The sequence below is a fragment of the Poecilia mexicana genome, unplaced genomic scaffold, assembly GCF_051168715.1.
Source record: "Poecilia mexicana isolate PSO_F unplaced genomic scaffold, ASM5116871v1 scaffold_9, whole genome shotgun sequence".
Lineage (NCBI taxonomy): Eukaryota > Metazoa > Chordata > Actinopteri > Cyprinodontiformes > Poeciliidae > Poecilia > Poecilia mexicana.
In genome coordinates this window covers 4,937,524-4,960,422 of record NW_028263378.1, presented here as the reverse complement: position 1 = coordinate 4,960,422, position 22,899 = coordinate 4,937,524, and the positions used below count along the sequence as shown (strand labels likewise).

Here is a 22,899-nt window from a genome sequence, read left to right as displayed (position 1 = left end):
ATCTGTCTGCGTGGACTTAATGACATCTGAGCAATTGTTTCCAGAGGAAATTAATACCCACAGTAAAAGGTTAACTGACAGACACAAACAGATATGAGCAGACATTCAACCCCTGTTAAAATGCCTCTTTGACCACACTCTACATTTATACACATGCACAAGACATTTGTGCTTGTGTGCGTGCGTGTGTGCGTGTGCGTGTGTGTGTGTGTGTGTGTGTGTGTGTGTGTGTGTGTGTGTGTGTGTATTGTCAGTGGGGTGCCACCTGGCACAGCCATGGCTCTGGGTCTCCGGTTGCGAGCTGCAGAGGCAGCAGGAGATTTACACCGGGCGAGTGTTGGTGTGAGGAACGACAGTGACCGCCGCGGAGCAGGACGGGTTTGAGTCACAGTGCTGCCTAAACCGGGCTTTGCTGCCTGAGTACAGCGTCCTTTACAAGTAGGTCTTTATGCCTGTTTAAAGTGAGCAATATCCTATTAATATACAGTAAAAACATTGGGTGTGAAGAATTATGTTTTTCAAGGAAAACACAAAAAAGAGAGCATTAATATCTTTATAGTATCGCTACTAAGAGATAGGATGCTCACAGTCAATACATCATCAATTCTAGAAATGCCTCCATGCAGACCAGCAAGATCAAAACCGACCCAAAATGTAACTACAGCCTATATTTGATAATTGTAAAACAACCACATAAATACAACAGAGAAGTAGATGTGGAGTATCAAGCTGAAGTAAAGCTTCAGGGTTTTGTTAGGAGTGGGGCTACAAAATCATTGTTTTCAAAAAGTTACATATTCCTTATCAAAGGAAAACACAACCAGGGTTCCTCAACGTCTTTCCTGTTAATATTCCAAACAGTTCAACAACAATGTGTCTAAAAATATTGCTTTAGAGCTCGTAAAAGACCATTTCAAAATGGAGGCATGGTCAAAATTATTTTAAAAAAAAACACCAAAATCTGAAATCTAACCTTTAGGCAGGATTTCAGTCCATAAATGATTAAATCCTTACTTTCTTTGATCTCTTGGAATGTATTGCAGACCTTTAATAAAGAAAACATAATGTAATGTTTTTTGTTCAGACTTTGAATTTGCATCCATTTTTACTCCTGGACTTATTTATACATATTACATCCAGTATTCAGGAACTAAAGTTTCTAGTATTCGAACAGCGAGGCGCCCTGGTCCCATAGAAACTGGCAGCAATCAGCATCTAGTGCAGTTTACTCACAGTAATTATCCACAGGTTACAGACAGTTGAGATGCATTTTGCTATTTGAATAATTAACTACCACGGTGTTTAAACTGAGTCAATCCATAAAAAAATAACTTTAGTAAGAGACTAAAGAAAAACTTCAGAGAACAGGAAGAAATCTGGGGCACCAGCCACAGATTATGGGACGTTTTTAAGGTTTGTGAAGCTTTTTGGGACAAAGTAAGTCGTTTTCTTTTCACACCACTTTTCTACCATAATCTTCTCGAGCTGTTAACTTGTGAGTCCTTTTCTCTCTCATTACTGGCTGTGACTGCAGAGCTTTCATAGCTACCCCAGAGCTGTGGACTTCATGCAGCCTCTACATTTAGCACCAGGAAAATCCCAACTCCAGAATGCATCGTGTTCTGACAGCATAATAACATCCAGGAATTACATGTCGAATTAAACACTGAAATAAGTTCTTACCTCTTGCAGATAACTTTTTGGTGTTGATTATTTTAGCGGCATACTCCTGCCCTGTCGACAGCTTCACACATCTGCGCACCACTGAAAACGCTCCCCTGCAAACAACAAACAAAATATATTCTTATTAATTTAAGGAAGATATTTTCATATTTTTATCAACAGCTCATAATATATTTATGTCCATCAGGAAATCTCCACTGTTTATCAAACTTTTGCTTACATGCAACTTCTTCAGAGCCTTAGCTGGCGTAATGACTCCAGTTTTTGCTAAGAATACTCATGTTAATACACACGACGGATGATTTACTGCAGCTACAAGCAGGCTTAATATTCCTCAAATGTAACCGTGGAAAGCTACATTTAAAGACCAAGCTGTCCAGATTTATCTGCTTAATAAGCTCCCATGAGGAGCCTCAGAGCCAGTCAGCATGTTCTAGATAATGTGCTCACATGTGGATGGTGAGACGTGCAGCGAAAGAAACAAACACTTCTACTGTGAAGCTACAAGAGCAAACAAAAGAGCAAACAACTCAAACGTAATATTTGACGTGTTCAGACAGCCTATTTCTGCAGAAAATGTGATTTAATATGCATGTAGGAATAATTTAAAAATGCTGAATATGAGCTGCGTTGTGCTAAAAGCTGCACAGCAAACTCTCAAGTCTCTAAATAACTTCTCAGCCTCGGCCGGCTCAGATCAATCTGGCCGGTCTGGCTTCCAGTGGGTGTTGACAGTGAAAGGTTGAACTGTGACACTGGGTTTCACTTCCAGACCAACAAGGTCAAAGGTGAAAGCTGTGGGACCAGATGGACTGAAACTCAGACGAGGCAAAGCAGAGGACTGAAAGTCTTCTGTCAGACAGCATCAACTATTATTACAAACACATAATAATACTTATTATTATGTGTCCAATAACAGCTTTATTGGATTAAAGCGGTTTAATCCAATAAACCGCTTTGGATTAAACAGTTCTTCAATAACTGTGCAGCTAAACAAAATAGTATTGAAAAGAACATGAATAATTATTACAATTACAATTATTACAATAATAATTATTACAATTACAATTATTACAATAATAATTATTACAATTATTTGTGATACATCAAATATTACAATTATTACAAAACACTATTAAATGTGCTACTTCATAACTACCATAAGAAATGCAATTGCACTCAAAGACAGCAAATAACTACATCCAATCATGCATCATCTTTAACACTTACAGAAAACCAACAAAGAAAAAAAAAATAGCTCAAACTGCAAACCAACAACCTAAACCATTGGTTTCTGAGGTTTTGGACCATCATTAAAATTAATCATAACAGTGCAAAAGATTTTTTTTCAAAGACAAAGTATTACAATTACTTATATTTTGCAGTAATTATCCATACTGATCAAGCAGTTTTCTATTGTCTGTAATATGTATCATAAGTATTTCCACAATATAGAAAAAAGGTAATGAGTCAGGTCTTATTTTGACTCCAGGGACACAAACTCAACAGACGTAACCTCAGATCTGTATGTTAAGGAACAAACATATGCCTTCAGAGATCAATGGTTGGTGAATCACAAATAGAGATGGGCCAATCAATCAGAAAGATTGAAAGAGTTGAACATTTTTCATCTATATTCTCCTCTGATAGCATTTGAGCTTCTGCTGTGTGCACAAATATTTAGTATGACATGAGTATTTGGACCTTAAATGTTTTAGACATATTTTCTAACTCCAAGATGAACAAACTTGAACGCTTAATGAATTTAAGCAAAAAAATTGGTCAAATTTAGTCAAAAATTACCAAGACTCTCAGAGGAATCCTGAAATTGCTTAGATTTGGGGGCATGATCACAGAACTGCCAAACATTTTGTTGCAAATAGTCAACTGGCTGGCAAGAAACATGATGAGAGGGAAAAAAAAAAACATAAATAAACTGGGTTTGATGTTACCAGGAAGCCATTATCTTCCTGGTAACCATTTTCTGTAACTGCAGCCTACCTGGAGTGTCTAAAAGTACAAGTTGTCCAGAGCGCAAAGACATGGCCACGGTGAGGAAGGCTGAAACCTGACCACCACTGATCAAGACACACAAGCTGAACTGACCAGACTGGGCCAAGAAATACCTGAAGACAGATTTTTCAAAGGTTTTATGGACTGATGAAATGAGAGGGACTCTAGAAGCACCAGATGGACACCAGCAAGGTGAAAGTGGGGTACTGGTATGCACTGGTATTATTAAAGGTGACCTGGTTAGACTTTTTTGGATTGGAGATGGACTCCTAATCAACTCCCATGTTTTAAAAGACATTTTCTTCAAACAGAGTTGCAGGAAAAAGTCAACATCTTTCAGAAAGATGATGGTTTTTATGCATCCAAGTTGTTGCTAGCCATTAAAAACAAAAAACTTATCACATGAAATGTTTATTAATGTGTGGAGATTTTTGTTTTTGACTCTCACTTAAACGATGAAAATTAAAGACAAATGATAGAATAATAGCTGTTCAATAATTGCACACTTTTAGATATTCTGCTAAAAATCCCAAAATGACATTTATTTTCTTAAACATCCTTGTACGAGGTTTATTAACATTTTTGGATCAACTGAAACTGATGTAGGTAGTGATTATTAAAAATAATCCTTAAAAATGTGACTTACTTGTGCACAGTGTAATTTTTTGTTGTGTTATTGCCACCCTAGTATATGTCAATTTTATTTAGGTAGCACGTTAAAAAAAGGCAACAAAGTGCATAATGGTAAATAAAAACAAGCAGTGAAAATCAGAAATCAACAAAACAGGTACACAAATTGGGATAATTAGTCATTTCTTACTTTGTTCTTGAAATATAAAACAAGAATCTGCGTGTCATCATCCTCAGAATGGAAAATCTTGGTCGGAAAATCTCTAATTGCAAAGTGCACAACATGTAAATCTGTACACCAAAGCTTCAAATATGACCGAGATAAAAATCTACTTTTTATCGCAGAAAAACCACCAGCAGAGCAGCGCACAAATATTTCACAATAACAGTTGTTTGTCTAATTGATAACCAGTGTTGTTTTAAAGTGAAAATGCGTTATATTAGCTGCAGAATTCACTGTAAAAACTTATAATGAACGCCATAGCACAGAAAAGATCAAAGAACGTGCTTTCTAGGAACTGTTTTAGGAGTTTGTTTATGCCAATTTGTGTAAAAGAAGAGCTGCTTATAGACAGCCAAGGCTGATATTATCTGTAATAGGCGCAGAAAGTCACGAAGCTTAAATGTCACAAGTCCCACATAGGAAGGAACAGCAGCCAAAAGTGAGAGCACAATAATTATCCCTCCTCAGATCCTTGGTATTAGTATTACAGAGTCATGGATAGCATTATTATCTCAAGGCCAAGCCACTTACACCTGAACTCCCTCCTCTGAGATGGATGGGTAATTATAATCATTTGTCAAAGACGACTTGTAGAGCAGGATTAGTGTCACTCACACAAGATCAAAGCCCGACTAATAGGTTATATTTTCTTTTCTTTTTATTCAAGAGCCAAACCTGAAGAATAAGAAACATTCCCAGCAGCCAGAGTTATTGCTCCTGGGAGAGGAGCAAGCTTTGCAGCAGAGAACGTGTTATTATCCCCAGGTGGTGTGTGTGGAGTCACACTGGTGGACAAAACTATTTATGTTTGTCAAATGACAAGAAAAATAACTAAGATATCGTCTCTGTGGGGCATACCAGACGCCTGACGTGAGTCTGAAACATTTATAACAAAAACAAGCTTAGATTCACACTGGCATAAAAAATGAAAATCTACAAGTGTTACTAATTCACCTGTCAACTAATTATGATGTTCAAAATTACTCAAAAACACATCAGCATTAACATGAATTCAGAGAGAAAATACTTTTTGTGTTTTTCTCCTGGACTACGTTTAAATATAACTAGATTATTTTATGTAAAAGTATTTTTCGGTCACAGATTCTCCTGAAAATATCATCAATTATTCTTGTTTTGGGCTGTAAAGCTGCCTTTGATATAGCCCAACATCTTAATATTTTAAGGTCTACCTTACTAGCAGCAGGTTTCAGGGTGGAGTTCCCCAAGGTTCTGTTCTCAGGCCAGTTTTATTCTCCATTAACATGCTCCCCTAAGGACCCATTTTTAGGAAATCTCTTCATGCAGATGATGAAGATCAAATTACTCCAGAAGCACATTTTTCAGTGCTAATTGCATCTTGCCATATAAATCTGGGTAGGTTCCAGCCTCTTAGCCACATTAAAGGCTAGAGAGTCATGCTTGGTTCTCATTTTGACTTAGAGAAACTATTCACTATTCCAGGAAACCTTTTACAAGCTAAAGCTTTAAATGAAGGTAAAGCTTTTGTTTTAACTCGGTGGGATTTTGAAAGGCTGAGCCACACTATTCTAAGATCCCAGATTGATCATTGAAACTATTGGTGAGAGTCAGACCTGCCTTTTATGGCTGCAGTTTATACAGAACCTAACATTTTACTGCTGAATTTAAAGCTCTCCCTGGACAAACTGCAGCATATATCCAACCAACCCCCTTCAGCCATATGTGCCCTCCAGATTTCCCAGATATAATCATCGCTGGCTTTTACAAGACCCAAGGCCTGGACTGAAACGTCAGCAGCAGCAGCACCTGAATTATGAAGATATTAGACAATCTTCAATGGTCGCTGTGCTTAAATATTGTCTGCTTTTAATATGGTATGAGTGTTTTTTATTCATAAAGATGTCTGCATGAAGGAGCAAACAATTAACCGAAGCATTATTTCAAATTTACTAAAAGAAATTTTGAAAAATCCAAATGTTTAGATGTAATCATTGCTGGAATGTGTTGAGATTAGGTTTCAATAAATGATTTAAAAATCATTAACCTTGTTGGCCCTAAAGTTTGGTCTTCATTAGAAGGTGATCAACTTTAGGAGCTTTCAGAGACATTGAACATCTGCTCCTGTTGCCTTTTAGGTGTGCAACGGACAGTCTGCACTGCTGCACTTCTTTAGTCGTTTTTGCTCTACAAATATGAATTACATGCGTTCAAATAATGTTGATATTTTGGGATGGAAACATCTTTCTTCATGCTTCTATAAATCACCTTTGCATACCTTGTGTACAAATGAAGCAACATAAATAAACTTGTTTTTCCATATGCAGATATATTTTCATCAGCCGTTGACGGCATCAAAAACATCATGAACATTTCAGAATTTAAACTTTAAATGATTGCCTTGTTTTCAATCAAATAATACCAAACTAAATCTACACCCTACATTCTCCTTCTGTTTATTTCTTTCATTTTAGAGGTTATTCTATTGTACATTGAAACTTAGCATTATTAAGGTGCATGCCTCTGCAGACAGTCAACGTCTGAGCAAACAATTACAGTAAATTACTAAACCTGTTTGTCTTTTCTGACTCTTTTCTTGTTCTTGCAATTATTTTTTTCAGGTCTTCTGTTGCAAAATCGCAGATAAATAATATAAACAACAAAAACTGACAATCTATAAAACAAACACATAATTAGAACTTGCAGAGAAAAACATAATTTTCTCTCTCATCTTTCCGGGCCTGTGTGCAGACATTAAATTAATACACCTGCTGCAAATCCAGGTATAATAAGGTAAAAAAAAATATTCTGTATTCTATTGAAAATAACACAGAATCAAAATAAATAATATCCAAACATTATTTATTTACATTATTATTTACAATGCTATAAACAATATTCACGCTCCCTTAATTTTGCCCAAAATTTTTACATTTCTGATCTATTTTCTGACCTGTGTGAGTATAGTTTTCTTTTGTTTTAAAAATCTGCACAAGAAATCAACACAAAATATCCCAGAATAGAGAAGGATCAAGGTGAAAGATAAACTATACACATATATATCAGTAATCATTGGTTATTCATCAACTTCAATCAGGTTTTCATGGCAGAGAGGCATATAGAAAGTCATCCTCACTGAAAAAAACAAAACAAAACAAAAGAAAAACATCTCAGCCTGAGCAAAATTTTCTGGTCTGAAGCCAAAAGAAAATGGTTTCCTCATCACAGCGATTAATTTTTCCACTAATGTTTTGAAGACGATTGCCAAGTTAATAAGAAATGGCTTCAATCTGGGAATGTCCACTGATCCATTTAGTGTTGCCACTAAATACATCTTGTGCTAAATAGTACCATGTACTTTGCAGTGATGATGTAGTTGTTATTGTTATACACATGCATTAAGGATGCATCTAATTATTTTATTATTCAATAATTAGATGCAAGAATTAAATCACTGAACATAAAGTTTTTAAAATCAGGGTGGATTTCACGTGTGGATTACTAATACTAAACCATTTATCTGTAGGAAGTGCAAATAATAAAGCGGAGGCTAAGCTCACATGCGCTCCAGTAGGACTGCAGTAAAAAATGTATTGTTGATATTTTTCTTGATTTTATTTGTTCAAAGTGAAACAAGTAAAGATGTCAGACGCAGGAATAAAAAGATGGACTGATGAAAGTCGAAGACTGAATGAAAGATCAAAGTGAAGTAAAACCCTGAAGCAATGCTAAAGTCTCAAAACAACAACAGAGATCTGGAATAAAAAGCACTAAAACTTTAATGCAATTCAACACAGATATAAAATGTTAAGCATCTTGAATCTCAAATAAAGCAAAATATGGAATTGGAGGAAGTAGAAAAGGTTGACGAACATGAACATGTTGTAACTTTTCTGAAACTATTTGGTTGATTCAAGCTCAATTTTAGAGAAATTAGCAATACTTTGACTTTTTGTTTCTATTTCATGCTTTAGGTTTTGCTTCCTTTATGTGCAGATTGCAGTCTGACACTAGTGCAGACTTTTAGGAAAAGGGGTAATAAGATACAACAGCACTGTTGTAGGGAAATTAACATCCAATAAACAATTAGATGGCAGATAAAGTATTAGATAATTTTGTTTCAAGTCTTCACACTTGGTGATATACCATAATGTCTTGCTTGTGTTAACTGCAACAAAAATAAATATTTTTTTTAAAGATCTGTCCCTCGAGCAGAGGGTCTATGAAAGCTGCAGTAATAATAGAATAACTTCAAAACTTCCCAAAGCATATGCATTTTCTTATTGGTTTATTATTTATACAGAAATTCCCTATAATTACAGAAGCCATAAAAACCGCCATGCTTGCAGCTGTAGCAGATCTTTTTTTCTGCATATCAACAAATCCCCGCTGCGCGAAGGGCACACAAACTTAGAAAAACATTTTCTGCAAACCGCAGTTTTCGCCTCATCACATGTGGAAATGCATTCACCACAACAATTTCCCTGCTGTCCCCCCCCCCTTGTGAAATAAACCCATAAATAGAAAATCTGCGTGCTACAAATATGCCAAAACTTATTGGATTTAATTTGTAATAACAATACAAAATCACACTCAAGAGTGTGGCAGGGAGCAGAGTAGTTTGAAAGCTGACATACCGAAAAAGGGCGCACACACACACACACACACACACACACACACACACACCCAGCCGCTGGCCCGCTTCAGCTCTGCAGCCTTGCTGCTGCCGCCTGTCCGAGCCTCTCTGCACAGCAAACAGCCGTGCCACCGACTCAGACACGCTGGCACCACAGATACTCACTTCCCCAGCTCCTCGTACAGCTGATACTCGTCCGTGAATCGCGTACAGGTTGTCGTGGCCATGGCTCTCCCCTGTCTCTTTCTCTCGCTCTCTCTCTCTCTCTGTTTCTTTCGCTTCTTTCTCCTGAATCAACTCCGAAAGAATTAACCGTCAGTTCGTGCAAAAAACGGTGTAAAAAAATAAAAAAAATACCAACGCGGGTCCGCCCAGCAGCTAGCCGGCCGTTGGAGCGGTGGAAAAAGCCTATATAGAGGCGCCGAGAGACGGAGGGGTTGTAGAAAGACGAAGCGGGTGGTGTGGGTGTTTCTCTGTCAGACTGACTCCGCTATCTGACAGCTACCGCGCTCAACGGAGCCGCTTGGAAAGCTGGGCGAGCCAAGTACGGCCACTTCCGCTTTGGATTTTCAAAATAAAATACGCTGTCCACACGAGGCAAACATGTAGAGTTTGTTCGTGTAATAAAACCTAAATATGTGTTAACTGGTCTCAGCTGATTCGTCTGACAGTTTTAAATGAATAAAGGATTTAGGAAAATTAATTTAAGAGAAAGACAGGCAAATGCAACATTTATTTTGTTGTTTCATTGATATTTTAGCACATTCTAAATAATAATTTTAGCTGTAAAAACAAAAAGAAACTGGAGCAAGACTATCAGTATCTCATCTAGGATGGGATACGTTAATGCATACATTTCCATATATTTATAAGTTAACTCAATTTATTTCAGTAACTCAATACACAAAGTGAGACACAATATAGAAATTGATCAACCATAGACTGAAGTTTTTATTCAATATTAATACACAAATAAGCTTTTATTTGTACATTATGATGTCTTTGACTTACAAATACGACATTTATTTCTGAGAAGAAAAACATTTCTAATATAGAAACATGGGTTTAATGAAAAGAAGTTTTAATATATCCTTAAAGGTTATTATTTTCACAAGGTATTAAAAGGAATTTTTTGATCTTGCACATAGGAAATCCACATAAGTAGTTACATTTATTCAGTGACATTTACCTGAGTAACGTTTTGGAGGAAAGAAATGCGCCTCGGAGTAATTTTACTGGACAGTTATTATGAACTTTTGCTACTCTTACTTGAGTAAGATTTCTGAATACTTTATCCCAATAAGTAACTTCAATAAAGAAAGAACAAACATATTTTAATTAAAAATGTATGAGACACAGACACCCATACGCCTCTTATATGGTGCAGAAAAAAGTCCCTTCACAATTCCAAGTCCTGGGAATTTTCAATTGACTAAAAATGCTCAAAATTAGATTTTAATCTGCTGAACTTTTTTGTAAAATTATATTTTGAATAACTATTTGATATTTTTTTTATTTAAGATAAAGCTGGTGGGCTAAACTGACCTAATACTGGGAATTTAAGCTATAGATTTTTATGCACAAATCTATTTTTGTTTAAATATAAAACAGATGGAATTTAATAGAATATGTAACTGTTTTAAATAAATGTTTTATTTGCTGTCACTGTCATTCCCTCTTATCAGCTTAACTTAAACAGACCATTTGAATTGGTTTCTGAATTAAAAATAATTTTTTAATCAAATCATGAACCTAAAAATTGGAATCAGATTCAGCTTAGTTATCTTCTATCCACTGAGCCTGCTAGATAATCCTGATATTTATAAGATATAATAAGCACTATATATTGTCCCTAGAAGTACGTTACCCAGTTCTGACATATAGGGATTAATTTTATGTAAACTTTAATTTAAAAAATATTTGAAAATGTTTCTTTTGCCCAAATATTAATTTATATGACCAGTCACTCAGTACTTGAGTAGCTTTTTAACTAAATACATTTTTATTCTTGCTTGAGTAATTTCTTGGAATGCTACTTCTTACTTTTACTTGTGTAAAAATATGTTGAAGTAATACTACTCTACTCACCTCTGAGTTATGTAAGCCTAACATAAGCCTTAATGCTTTAAGGCGCAAGTGTGGTTTATTTATTGCGTCAAGTCTTTTTCCGGTGTTTCGCTGATCGCTCTGGCCGACTTGACGCGACTCGCTTCATTTGGCTGCAGCTTCTCCACGGGAAGGCGGTGACTCCATGTCGCCCTCTGGTGGACACTTTGCGCACAGGCGCAGCGCCTCAACGTAACCGAACACACCTCCCTCCCGCATGGTGCGTATTTCCAAATAGGGGCAAATATGAGGGAGCTTGTTTATGACTTCAAAACCTGCCTTACAAACGACATGTTTAATGTTTAACTGTTTACTTAACGAATGAATGAAATAACTATAATTGATTCATCACAGCAAAGGATGTCAGTGCTGAAATGCGTTACCTATAAATTTTAGTGCACAAGACTCATAATGTTGACCAGATACAGTTCTGTTTAAAATTGTTTCACAGTCGCTGCATAATAGACATGTAAAATTGTTTACATTTGCAAAATCAGAATACATAAACAAATTCTTCCTATTTACTCTATACGTAGATGCAAACTACATTTGTATCATGTATTATTAAGATAATTACTGGTCTGATAAGTTCTAAATGTTTCTCTTTATGCAAACAGGAAGCAGATGAAAGTGTTTCCTTCTTTCTGCTCCTATTTTCGCTTAGTTGTTAGATGAACTATTCATGTGTATTGAGCAAATGAAATGAAAACCAATATTTTAAACGACAAATTAACATGTCTAAAAAAACTTTTAAATCTTGAATCTCCAACAGAATAAGCTGTAAGTGAAAATAAAGCCTGAATTTGTTACGTTTCTTCAGACTTTCCATAGTTTCTGCAATTTAAAGTGTAAGAATTTACTTCTTTTAATGAGTCATTTTAATGACTTAACGAGTAAAGATTTGCTTAAGAGGAAGAAACGACTTTTTAGAACATGAGTAGGAAGATGCATAATGGTGAGGTGAGTCATCGGAGTAAGTGCTTTTACTAGTAAGCTGAATGAGTAAAGGTTTTACAGATGAACATTATTTTTGACAGATTTACATTACAGCTTGCACTTAAAACATGTTTCTTACTATAAAATTACTTCACGCAGCCTCTTAAACACGCCGCAACACAATGAAGAAATTCAGTGGGTAAAGAGCCGCAGCTCACTGAGCCACATAGTTCAGTTCATTTCTGCAGTAACATAATCACAGTTAATTAGTGTTATTAGGCACTTATGACTGATTAGACAGTCGCCCTTTCAGCTTCCTGAGTCACATCTTCATCAGCTGCCCTGTTCGTTACATCAGTGTTGGGGAGCAAAAAGGGGGAAACTTGAGTCAGAGTTCAGTTAAAATCTCCATTCTTTTTATTTTTAATCCACAGGAAGGGACTTTCTCTCTCTCACACATATGAAGCTGAGGTTAGAGAATCTCTGACACATGGATAAATTAACAACAGATATATTTCAGAAAATAAAACACATTTTATAACTCTTCACATAAGCACATCATTCTTGAATAAATAAATAAATAAATAGATAAAAGTGATTATTTTAGGGGCACATCTCCATGCACATCCTACTTCTCTGAACAGTCTTAATTTTTTCAAACTACAATAATTCTTCTATCAATGAAAACAAAACCATGATATTCTGCATTCAGGCTTTTTGTGTGTGTGGATCACAGCAGGAGACGGACAGAGTTGACGTGGAGATGGTACAGGAAGTCTGCATATGAAGCTCCTCCGTTGGGACTCTTGTCTTCCACCAGGTGGTGCTGCAGCGCCTCCTCGCAGGTGTCGCCTTGTTTCACCACCACAAGCTGAAAAAAGAAATAACGACACTTATTAAAGCGCTAAACAAAACATTTCTTGAGTCATCGCTGCACATTATAATAAAAATTATTTATTACAAAAACAGTTACACACACTTAAATATAACATATGGATTCATAAATGCACAATTTTAACACTTTACATAATGAAATAATTACATTAGAAACATAACATTTTCACGATGATAACACTACGTAATAAAATAATTAAGCAAGGCTCTTTTAAAAGCTCTAGCATCTGTCACATTGCCATGTTTTCATTCCTTTAAGAATAACATTCTTTTGTCCAGCCTCTGTAAAAGAACCTTTTAATGTATTAAAATAGTGTAAAATTAGTTTAATCACATGCGTCAAAACTCTGTCTAGTAAAGCAAAGTGTTTCCATCTCACCTTGCGGGCGTAGGGAACCTCGGAGTTGAGCGAGTTGATGAGTGACCGGACTCTGATGGACAGACGGTTTTCCAGAGCTGGAAGGTTGGTCTGATTAAACAAACAGGAGGAGAAAAGAGGAGGAAGACATAAACCGGGAGGATGTCAGATTAATGCCTTACTCAACATCAAGGCTCTTAAAGGATGACAAACGTTGTACAAACTCTGCCATCACTACAATATTCTGAAGGAAACATATTTTCTCTAAGTGGTTTAATCTTTACGCAGATGAATCATGAGTGTTTCATCTTGTCTTCTATATGATCTTTTTTGAACAGTTTGCATGCCACTTAGTGTTATTATTATTTTTGTTTTTACTTTTTATTGCGTGTTCAATATAAATAAATAAATCAGTGTTTTCTCCCACCTCGCCTGAAGGCAGCGACGAGAAGCAGCTGGCGTTGAAGAGCTCAACAAGCGTCCCCGCAGGGACCTGAGTGCCAACCCAGAGCAGCACAGTGAAGGGGGCGTGAACCAGGTACAGACCTCTGGAGTCCAGGCTGGAACCGGTGCACCGTAGCGCCCCCTGTGGGTCTGGAGGACTGGAGCTGTCGACTGAAGGCAGCTGCAGAAAGAAAAGAACACACTAAATTTGATGGTTGCCTTATTATCTTGCAGCAGATAAAAGGAAATGTCTCCCAAGATGCAACATTTTGATCCACACAAACTTTGGGTTGAATATTTTATTTAATGTTTGTTGTGTCAAGAATAACTCTGATGTGTTGGTGACCAACCAGAGGCAGCAGCAGGGGGTAGAAGTGTCGGACGGTGCTGCGGGTGTCGAGGCCCAGCACCCGGCAGCGCTGCTGCAGCCGCTGGTGGACGGAGCTCCTCAGACCCGGCAGCAGAACCTCACTCTTCCTCAGGCTGTTGACGTAAACAGGAAGAGCTCGCAGGAACTGAGGAAGCACCAGCTGCAGAATGAACACGACACAGGAAGGTTAAAATAAAATAAAAACAAAGCAGAAGTAGTTTTTTATTGTTGCAATTAAACATCTGGAAGGCTTTAAAACAATTTATACTGAAGTTAAATTTGGAAGTAGTAAATACAGTCATGTGTTTGTGTGCAACTGTTACCTCACCTGGCCAGCAGACACTGAAGACGAGCAGCAGTGTTTGCGGTAAGAAGCCAGAGCTTCTGTTACATCAGTCTGCAGTTCCTCCCTCAGCTCCTGCAGAGGGCGCTCTAACACCGCACAGTACACTTGACAGACACAGAAAGGAAGGTAGAATTAAAACAAAGTAACCACAGAAATGTTTAATTGCTCTTAAATTACCCAGTTTTGTCATTTAACTATAAAGATAATAAAGTTAATCGAAGTGGTTAAATATGTAACATTGTTATTATTCACTGAAGTATTAAAGAAACATATTTTTTCATTGTTAAAGTTTCTACAATCAATTAACTACCTTTTTTTTTTTTAAGCTTTTGAGGCTCTCAACAAATCATATTTGGCTGAACCGAAAGCAAAAATGGCTCTGTGGGTTTTAAAGGTTGCTGACCTCTGAACTTTACCAACTATTGGTCTGTAATGGTAATTCAGCATATTGTAAAAAAAAAATTAAAAAAGAATCAATATTATAAACAGCACTCAGAGGAAGATACTAATTAACAACAACTGCACAAAAATGCAATTGTTTCTATGAAAAGAAGCCTTCCTCTATGACTTAAAGGCAACCTATAAATATGTAGGACTTACTAAAGGTTTTTAAATTTATTTAAACCATCAATATTAAGTTGGAAAATTTTCAAATCTCAAACTTTTTTTTTCAAATTGATAAATCACAATGAATCATCCTGTTGCAAACAGTGGAAGCTTTCATAACTATTATATATTTCAGTGACAGAACATATTTCATACTCTTCTTGCAGTAGAAAGTGAGAAGGGTTTCAGCCTGGTAGTTCCTGAAAGTGTCCTGTAGGTGGCGTGAGCATCTCAGTGTCAAAGTGTGAACTCTGGTCCTTCTCTCTCCAGTCTGGGAAGTGTAAGACAGGACGGCCTGGTGCATGAGACGAAAAAGCATACGATTATTACACAATGCTTCATGTTACATTAAACTTCCATTGTACGAAAGACCTGGAAGACATAATGTTACAAAATGTCATTTATTTCCATAAATGCTTCAATTTAACATCCAATCAATTGATTTATTGGAAAAAAGCAATGCATCCAATGTCGACTTTCCAAGAGACTGAAGATGGCTGAGACCAAATTAATCAACATGCTAGTCACGCTAATAGATGCTAACAACAGTTTAAAATGTCTCCACTGTAAAGATTTTTTTCAGATTTTGTTTTAAAAATCATAACATCTTGTTTTACACCTATTGATCCCTGCACCTAATATAAATAATTAGTAAGAACGTCCAAAAGGAAGAATATAAGGAAGAGAAATCATAAAAAGCCAAAACAGGCGATGTGTTTGATGCGTCTTCACCCATTTCTCTAACTCACCTGTACGGCTGCCCCTCTCGTCTCATCCAGAGCTTTGCTGTGGGCCAGCTCCACAGCCAGAGTTGTCCTGCAGTTGAGCGTTGCCATGGCGATGTGTGCAGGGTTCGAACCAGGGACAAACAGCCCAAAGCAACCAGACACGCGCAAATCTGGCAACACAAATAAAACCAGTCAAGTCAGACATTTTATAAAGAAAAGTGCTGGAGTGAAAACATCAGAATCTTCTTTCACCTTTGCTGACGAATATCCTGAGCTCAGCCTTGTAGCCGGTTTCCGTCTCAACAATCTGCTTCAGATCCGTGCTGAAACGCTCTCTGTCCAGTTCGCCCTGCGATGGAAATGTTACAAAAGTTAAAGTGGAATAATGCACTTGAGGAACTTGAGAGGAATTCTGTGTAGAACATATTTACAGACAAATGTTTTGTTTTTATCTTAAATGCTAAATGTTGAGGCTTAATTATACTCTGATTATGTTTTTCAGCAGATCTGAATCTGTATACGATATTTAATGATTAATTGATTACTAAATTAGTTGACGATTATTTCAGTAATCAATTAATCACAATTAATCCAATTAATCTTCTCAGTCTAAGTTTGAGAAGTACAATCTGAAATTTTTCATCACAATGTACAGCAGTATGAACAATGGCTATTTAACAATGGCTTGAAGGTCAGCAAAATTCTCAGCAGAATTCCTTAAATATCAAACTTTCCATTAAAAAAACCCCAAAGAGCCACAGTGGGCGGAGCTGCTGGTGCACCTGGAGGTAGCCGTAGGTGTGCAGAGCTCCACCAGTTAGAAATGGAATGTGGCCCGGCCAAGCCCCGCCCACATCCTGCTGGGAGAGAACAAACATGTGGACGCCGCATCCCTGGCTGATGCACTCTTTAGCCAATGAGAGGGCCTTTTCTGATGGCTGGAAGATGGACTATAGAAAACACACAAGCAGGGGAGAAATGTTTCATGAACTGAATGTACCTCACTAATGTAGAGACTGTTATAGTTAGATTTACCTTTGGTTTGTTGGTCCCAAAGAACCCTGAGGAAGAGTTTGTGTGTCCCGTCTCAATCAGGGCAGCTGTGTGGAAGATAAGCAGTTTCCCTGGACACTTCAGGCCCTACATGTTTTATAAAATAATCTCAGTTTCTGCAAATCTCTAGCATTTAGGAAGAAAACAGTGGCGAGAGTAAGCAACATGTTTATTGATTGATCACCTGCAGTACAGCCAGGCCTGCTTTAACAGGAAGCTCAATGGAAAGTCCACTGGAGTCACTGCACTCAGCACCAAACTGAGGAATGAGCTGCAACACACTGCAGATAAAAGAAAGGATCTCAATTGTTTCTGATTCTAGAAGAGATGTGGGTGTTATTACAAACCATTTGTACTCCATCATTTCCAAACCTCCCATTGGGGCTGAAATGGTAGAAACATTTGCAACTGGATCAAATTCTGTAAAATATTCCTGATTAAGTACTGTTGGCTATCCAGTTATTAATCGATTAGCAAACTAATTGTCAGCTACAGCTCTACTTCCCATATAAGAAAGGAACAGGGCCATTTAAACGCCCACAAAAATGACAATTAAAGAGATCTGACACTCTACAAGCAGAATTTTGAATCCTCTGAATGATGTGCAAAAAATCATCAGATCAAATCAAGAAACAAGAACACAACTGTCAGAACGGCTGATGTGTTTCGTTACCTGTCTATACTTTCTATGCAGTCTTTGAGGGACACCAGAAGCCCCTCCCTCACAGGAAGCTGCAGGTCCTCCGTCTCAGCGATGACCAGCATGTGAGGACGGGAAAGGTCAGGACTGAGGTCATACAGGTGGATCCTGCTGTCGTACGTCATCAAACCCACACGGAGGTCTGACGAAGCGTCTCCTGCCTCTCTACAAATAAACAAACAAAAGAAAATGATCAAACCTGATGTTTCCAAACTGGACCAAAAACTACAGATAATGTAAAAGCATTTATATCCTTTGAGTTTTTTCTCATTTTGTCAAGTTACAACAATAAACTACAATGTATTTTAACAGGAACTTTATGTGACCAACAGAAAATAATGAATATTTCTGTAAGAAATGTGCTTACCTGACCAGTGAGGTGAGCAATGTGTGTATTTGCTGAGCGACAAATTCTAAGTGTCCTCCTCTCAGTGCAGAGGCAGAAACATCTATAGCTATAAGAAGTGCAGCAGCTTCACCCTGGAGCGAAAGAAACACATTTTCAACTCACATTTCCTTCTAGAAAACCACTTACATTATAAATGATCTCATGAAAGAACATATGCATTAAAAAGAACTTACTGAAGAGCAGGTTCAGAAGGGAAAATGAAAATAAAGCCAAATCTGCAGAGTGGGAAGTTTACCTTGTCTGAGTTCAGTATTTCATACGACCCCATGCTGAGTTCAGGCCTCTTGTCTTGGTCAACCCGGACCCCTTCTGCTCCGTTAGTGGGCTGGTACTGCTGCCACGGCACTGAGACCCAGTCAAAAAAACAACATTTAGATAAATTAAAACAGACTGAATTACTAAGCATTTATTGTATAATTTATTCTTTATCGATTATCGTCAAAAAAAAAAAATTCCTACGAGAATTTTGATTTATCGTTGCAATGATAAACTGAAGTTATCATTGTAACAATCATTGTTTTTTTTATTTGGTGGCAAATAAAAAACAAAAACAAAACGGACAATATGACTGGAAATGTTATTTTTGCAATTTTCTCCTGTGCTTGATAATATATTTGATATTGAAGCGTTTTCAAGGATTTCAAGCACCCTTGTCAGATGTTTCTATTTTTATCTCCAAACCAAACTGATTTTAAATTCTACCTTCATTGAGTTTCCCACAGAAGGGGCAGTAAAACCTCTGCCCACAGTCCTGCCAGCCCATCGCTGGGCACATGGAGGCGCTGCACCAACGACAGCCCATCACACAATCTGCATGTTTGCATAGAGGAATCGGCTTCTGGTGGAAAAAAATGTTTTAAAAATCAACACAACTGTGGCAACACACACGTGTCTTCAACTGGAAAATGCTTTAACAACAAAGATGATTATTTATCTCACATTAATAAGTATAAAACCTGACCTGACATTCATTTTGATTAAAGAAGGGAGTAACCAGCGCCCCTAGTGGCAGTCGGCTGAGCAGCGCCGTCTGACCGTCACAGGGGACGCAGTAAGTAACAGAGCGGATGGCCAAGGGGCTTACGTTACCTGCAGCAATCAGATCAAATTACTGATGCAAAGTTTCATGTGTGTACAGCTGCATTACTGAATTAAATCCATGACGGAGAACATCTGAGACAGAATCTGTTCACCTCTGTCCTCTGTGACACAGGAAGTGGTCGCCAGAGGAGGCAGGCGAGAAAAATGCTCAGAGATGAAAACTTTTCCGTCCCACTCGGCTCTGTCCTCTGCCATCACCTTTACCTTCACAGAGACAGAGAGGTCTGTCAGCTTCCCTTTAAACATTTCACTATACTCAGAGGTAAAGATATATAATTAATTATTCATGATCAACCAGCTGTTATTGCAAATATGTAACAATGAATACGATTAGGCAAATATTGGATGTTTTAATTTTCAAAAGCTAAAAAGCTGAATGTGAAGACATTTAAAACTAAAATATGTCATGGAAAATATAATGTGAGGAAAAGTTGTTTTTAGAGCTGAGAATTTGAGAGAAATTAAAGAACTGAGATAAACAGACTTACAGCGCTTGGTAACAGTTCAGGATTCAAGCCGTAACGGGACTCAGAGTTGGGAGACTGCAGAGAAGAGAAATGAACTTACATTGATTTTTATCTTTTTTATTTATTTTTTTTATTCCTTTATTTAACCAGGTAAACCCCATTGAGATCTAGATCTCATTTTCAAGGGGGACCTGGGCAGAAGTCTGCAGTACATAGCAACCTGGTTACAAAACAAAATTGATTAATACATATACACAATTATAAAACAGAATAAAACAATTTAAAAACAGTGACACTGTTTCTTCCAGTCAAACTGACAGAAGTTTTTCGCCTGCCAAAAAACTTCTGGCAGTTGATCAAATTTCAAGTTTGAGGAATATAAATGACTCCTTTTTGACTACATAAGCTACCATTTATGATGTTTAATGTTCATTCACCAACCTGAGGTGTCAAATTATGATCCAGTGGAGACGCAGTGGGCACAAAGTCATTTATGCTCCCTGAAAAAATACAAATAAAAACTTCAGTTGGAGAAGTCGTTTTAATTTTAATTAATTTTGAACATTTATTCTGATTCCACACACAGAGCTCACCTTTAGAGAGCGCTGCGACGCTCCACAGAGGCTGCTGTTGGATGGGAGCGCTGGGTGAGGTCAGCGTTTCATTAAATCCAACGAAAGATCCAGAGTTTCTCCCGTCGGATGCAAGATGTTGATTATGGTTTAACTGAGGTTCAACACACGAAGAGCTAACAGGAAGAGCATTTTGAGCAGGTGGCTGATTCAGAAGACTTCGATATGTATGTTGAGAATATGATGAGGGATCTACTGCCTGGTAAGGGTTAGGAGGGGAGTAATGTTGCACTGGTGGCATCGCTTCATTATATGGAAGAGAGCATGGCGGTATGTTCCTTTCTTGGATAGTAGGGGATAAAACATCAGGAATGCTCTGATCATCTTTACAAACATACTGCATGCTGGGATGAGAGCTGCTCCTGGTAGAAAAGGCAGCAACATCACTCTTAGAATAAACGCCAGATGCCTGCAGGTGGTTGTAACTCGGGTTTTGGTTGGGTTCACAGACCAGGCTGAGTTGCTGGAGGTGGGGGAGAGGATTGCAGACAGGTCCTACAGGCGCATCAGAGGACCAGCCGTTCTGGACCGCCCACGGCGGACAGGCAGGGTGGCTCTGAGTAGGGGACGGGGCGTCCATCATCCCCCAAAAAAATCAGAAATCAGAATGTTTTTCATTGGAGGCAGGATCTGATAAGACAACAAAGAATGACAGAGAATATTTAATATTTAAAATATATTCTGTTCGTTCTCTGTAAAGTTGCTGGGCACATTGATGGTTTCTTCTTTTTGACTAGATTTTCCTGTTTTATTTCAGTTTTCTTCAGGGTTTTCTCCACAGTAAAATTCAAGCACTTTTCAAGTATTTTCAAGTTAAGTTTACAAACTTTTCTAGCACCACACTTTGTAGATAAAACAATACAAATTAACTAAAGAAGACAGTTTGAATTAGCTTTTTTATTACTTCATTTATTACTGTTATTAATAATCCATTGTGTTGTGATAGTAGTCTTACATAGTAGAGACAAAGTGAACAAAAATCTAACAACATTTTATGTTTTGAAAAGTCTCACACACCCTATGCACCTGATTGGTCTGAGAACATAAAACAAATTTAACAAAATAAAAAAAAAATCAACAATTTCAATAACTATAAGGTATAAAACATAAGACTTTTTTTCAGTTATACAGATCAATAACTCATTGAGACACTAGGATTACTTAATATCCATTACACTGAATAAATTGTTTTGTGTAAAGGTAAATCCTGATCAAATAAATTTTATGACTGCTTCTGCCAACATGTAAAGTTCAACTGAGTTAATATTATGGTTTTTGGTTCTTTTCCCCATTAGTTTAAATGAAATAAACATTTAATGCTAAGAAAACTCTTTGGAGATGGGCATTTAATTTCCAAAAGGACAGTGCACCAGATCCCTGACCTCAACCTGATAGAGAATATTTGGGATTAAGTAAAGCAGAGACTGGGAGCCAACATTAGTGTTTGACCTCACAAATACATAACAGTAGAAATGGTCATAAATGCACTTTTAAACATTTAGAAAAAGCCTTACCAGAATAACTGAAGCAGTTGTAGCTGCAAAGAATAATATATCAATGTGTATGTAAAGGAAAGAAGGCCAATACTTGTTGCAAGATAGCGTTTATAGGCATTTTTGTGATTGAATAACCTATTAAACCCCCATGTCTACCACACTGGGTAAACATTTAAAATGTAAAAATAATTATGTTGTATTGTAACAACTTTGGCCTCATCTTAAGATATGTTATCACTGTAAAAATAGTTTAAAAATAAAACTAAAGTGGGATTATTTCCCTGGTTTTATTACTGCTTTTTAGTTGTGCTAGCTAGCTAACAGAGACTCTCCAATGACAGAGGTTTCTGTCGTAAATGAGGTCCTGAAACAGAGGCTCTACACACACATTAACTCCAAATTAACATACAAGTCAAATAAAAATCTTCTGCCAGAAATATGAAGGATGTGTGAACAGACAGAGGAGTCAGTACCCTTTGACATCAACGGAAACAGCAGAGTCCGTCTGCCTTGGTGCTCGTTAACGTTACGAATGTCGGTGTCTTCATTTTCATCTCAGCTCCAATGGATCTAAAACACCTGGCTTTATATTGTATGAAAATATACATCTAATTAAAATAAAAACAATCTCATCCTTATGGACCAGACACTAGCCAGCCTCATCTAGAAACCGCAACGTTAGCATCACGGAAAGTAAGAATCAATACAGCGCGCTTCCGGTTGTCCTTTCAAAATAAAAGGACTCCGTCAGTAAAAATGTAAAGCAAATGCGGCTGATTCGATGAGGTAATGTATACATTTTAACAACAAACCATGTTTACACCTCTTGATACACACATTTTGAAGAGAAAAAAAAAAACTAGTCAATGCTGCATTTAACTTTTTAATTAAAGGTATAAATTCCTTATATTTACCTTAGATATGGAATGGGCCACTACAGGATGACCTTGAGTTTAAAAAAAAAAAAAAGTACCCTATATGATTTAAAGATTCTGTTTGTGGAATCTTTTAATCCCACGAAATTTTAAATAAATAAATTTTTATCTAAAAGTAACTGATAACTCACAACTGGGACTTTTAATATGGTATTTT

General features: G+C 37.1%; 2 protein-coding genes across 3 annotated transcripts in view; both read right to left on the bottom strand.

The window, feature by feature from the left end:
• camk2b1 (calcium/calmodulin-dependent protein kinase (CaM kinase) II beta 1) overlaps positions 1–9,740 on the bottom strand; it is an 81,078-nt gene extending 71,338 nt beyond the window's left edge. Inside the window, exons 1-2 of the mRNA XM_015012781.2 lie at positions 9,327–9,740; positions 1,684–1,778 (exon numbers count right to left, since the gene is read on the bottom strand). Of these exons, the coding sequence (XP_014868267.2) occupies positions 1,684–1,778; positions 9,327–9,388 (157 nt within the window). The 5' untranslated portion in view covers positions 9,389–9,740. The remainder of the gene's footprint in view (positions 1–1,683; positions 1,779–9,326) is intronic.
• A 2,857-nt stretch (positions 9,741–12,597) lies between these two features.
• On the bottom strand, positions 12,598–22,894 carry LOC106933443 (protein transport protein Sec24C). 2 transcript variants are annotated; one of them, XM_015012701.2, is made up of 21 exons: positions 22,281–22,894; positions 20,273–20,941; positions 20,121–20,179; positions 19,701–19,754; positions 19,305–19,416; positions 19,073–19,200; positions 18,814–18,949; positions 18,347–18,456; positions 18,070–18,182; positions 17,676–17,867; positions 17,187–17,283; positions 16,985–17,089; positions 16,732–16,899; positions 16,202–16,298; positions 15,971–16,119; positions 15,378–15,516; positions 14,598–14,719; positions 14,250–14,429; positions 13,883–14,080; positions 13,477–13,566; positions 12,598–13,074 (listed from the first exon to the last, which is right to left on the bottom strand). In XM_015012701.2, exons 2-21 carry the CDS (start codon positions 20,892–20,894, stop codon positions 12,934–12,936), a joined length of 3,012 nt encoding a protein of 1,003 aa, XP_014868187.2. In that variant the 5' UTR covers positions 20,895–20,941; positions 22,281–22,894; the 3' UTR covers positions 12,598–12,933. The 2 variants fall into 2 exon arrangements, with proteins under 2 accessions (XP_014868187.2, XP_087864780.1); XM_088008654.1 differs by lacking the exon at positions 22,281–22,894 and having other exon boundaries at positions 20,273–20,673; positions 20,763–20,850.
• Between the last annotated feature and the right edge of the window lie 5 nt (positions 22,895–22,899).

Coding starts and splice junctions, on each gene's coding strand:
- LOC106933443 (XM_015012701.2), bottom strand. CDS start 20,894: ATGATGGACGCCCCGTCCCCTACTCAGAGCCACCCTGCCTGTCCGCCG. Junction 14,720..15,377: donor CACTTTCTACTGCAAGAAGA/GTATGAAATATG, acceptor GTGTCTGTCAAG/TGTACTGTGCGGTGTTAGAG. Junction 13,075..13,476: donor AGGTTCCCTACGCCCGCAAG/GTGAGATGGAAA, acceptor TTCTTTTTTCAG/CTTGTGGTGGTGAAACAAGG.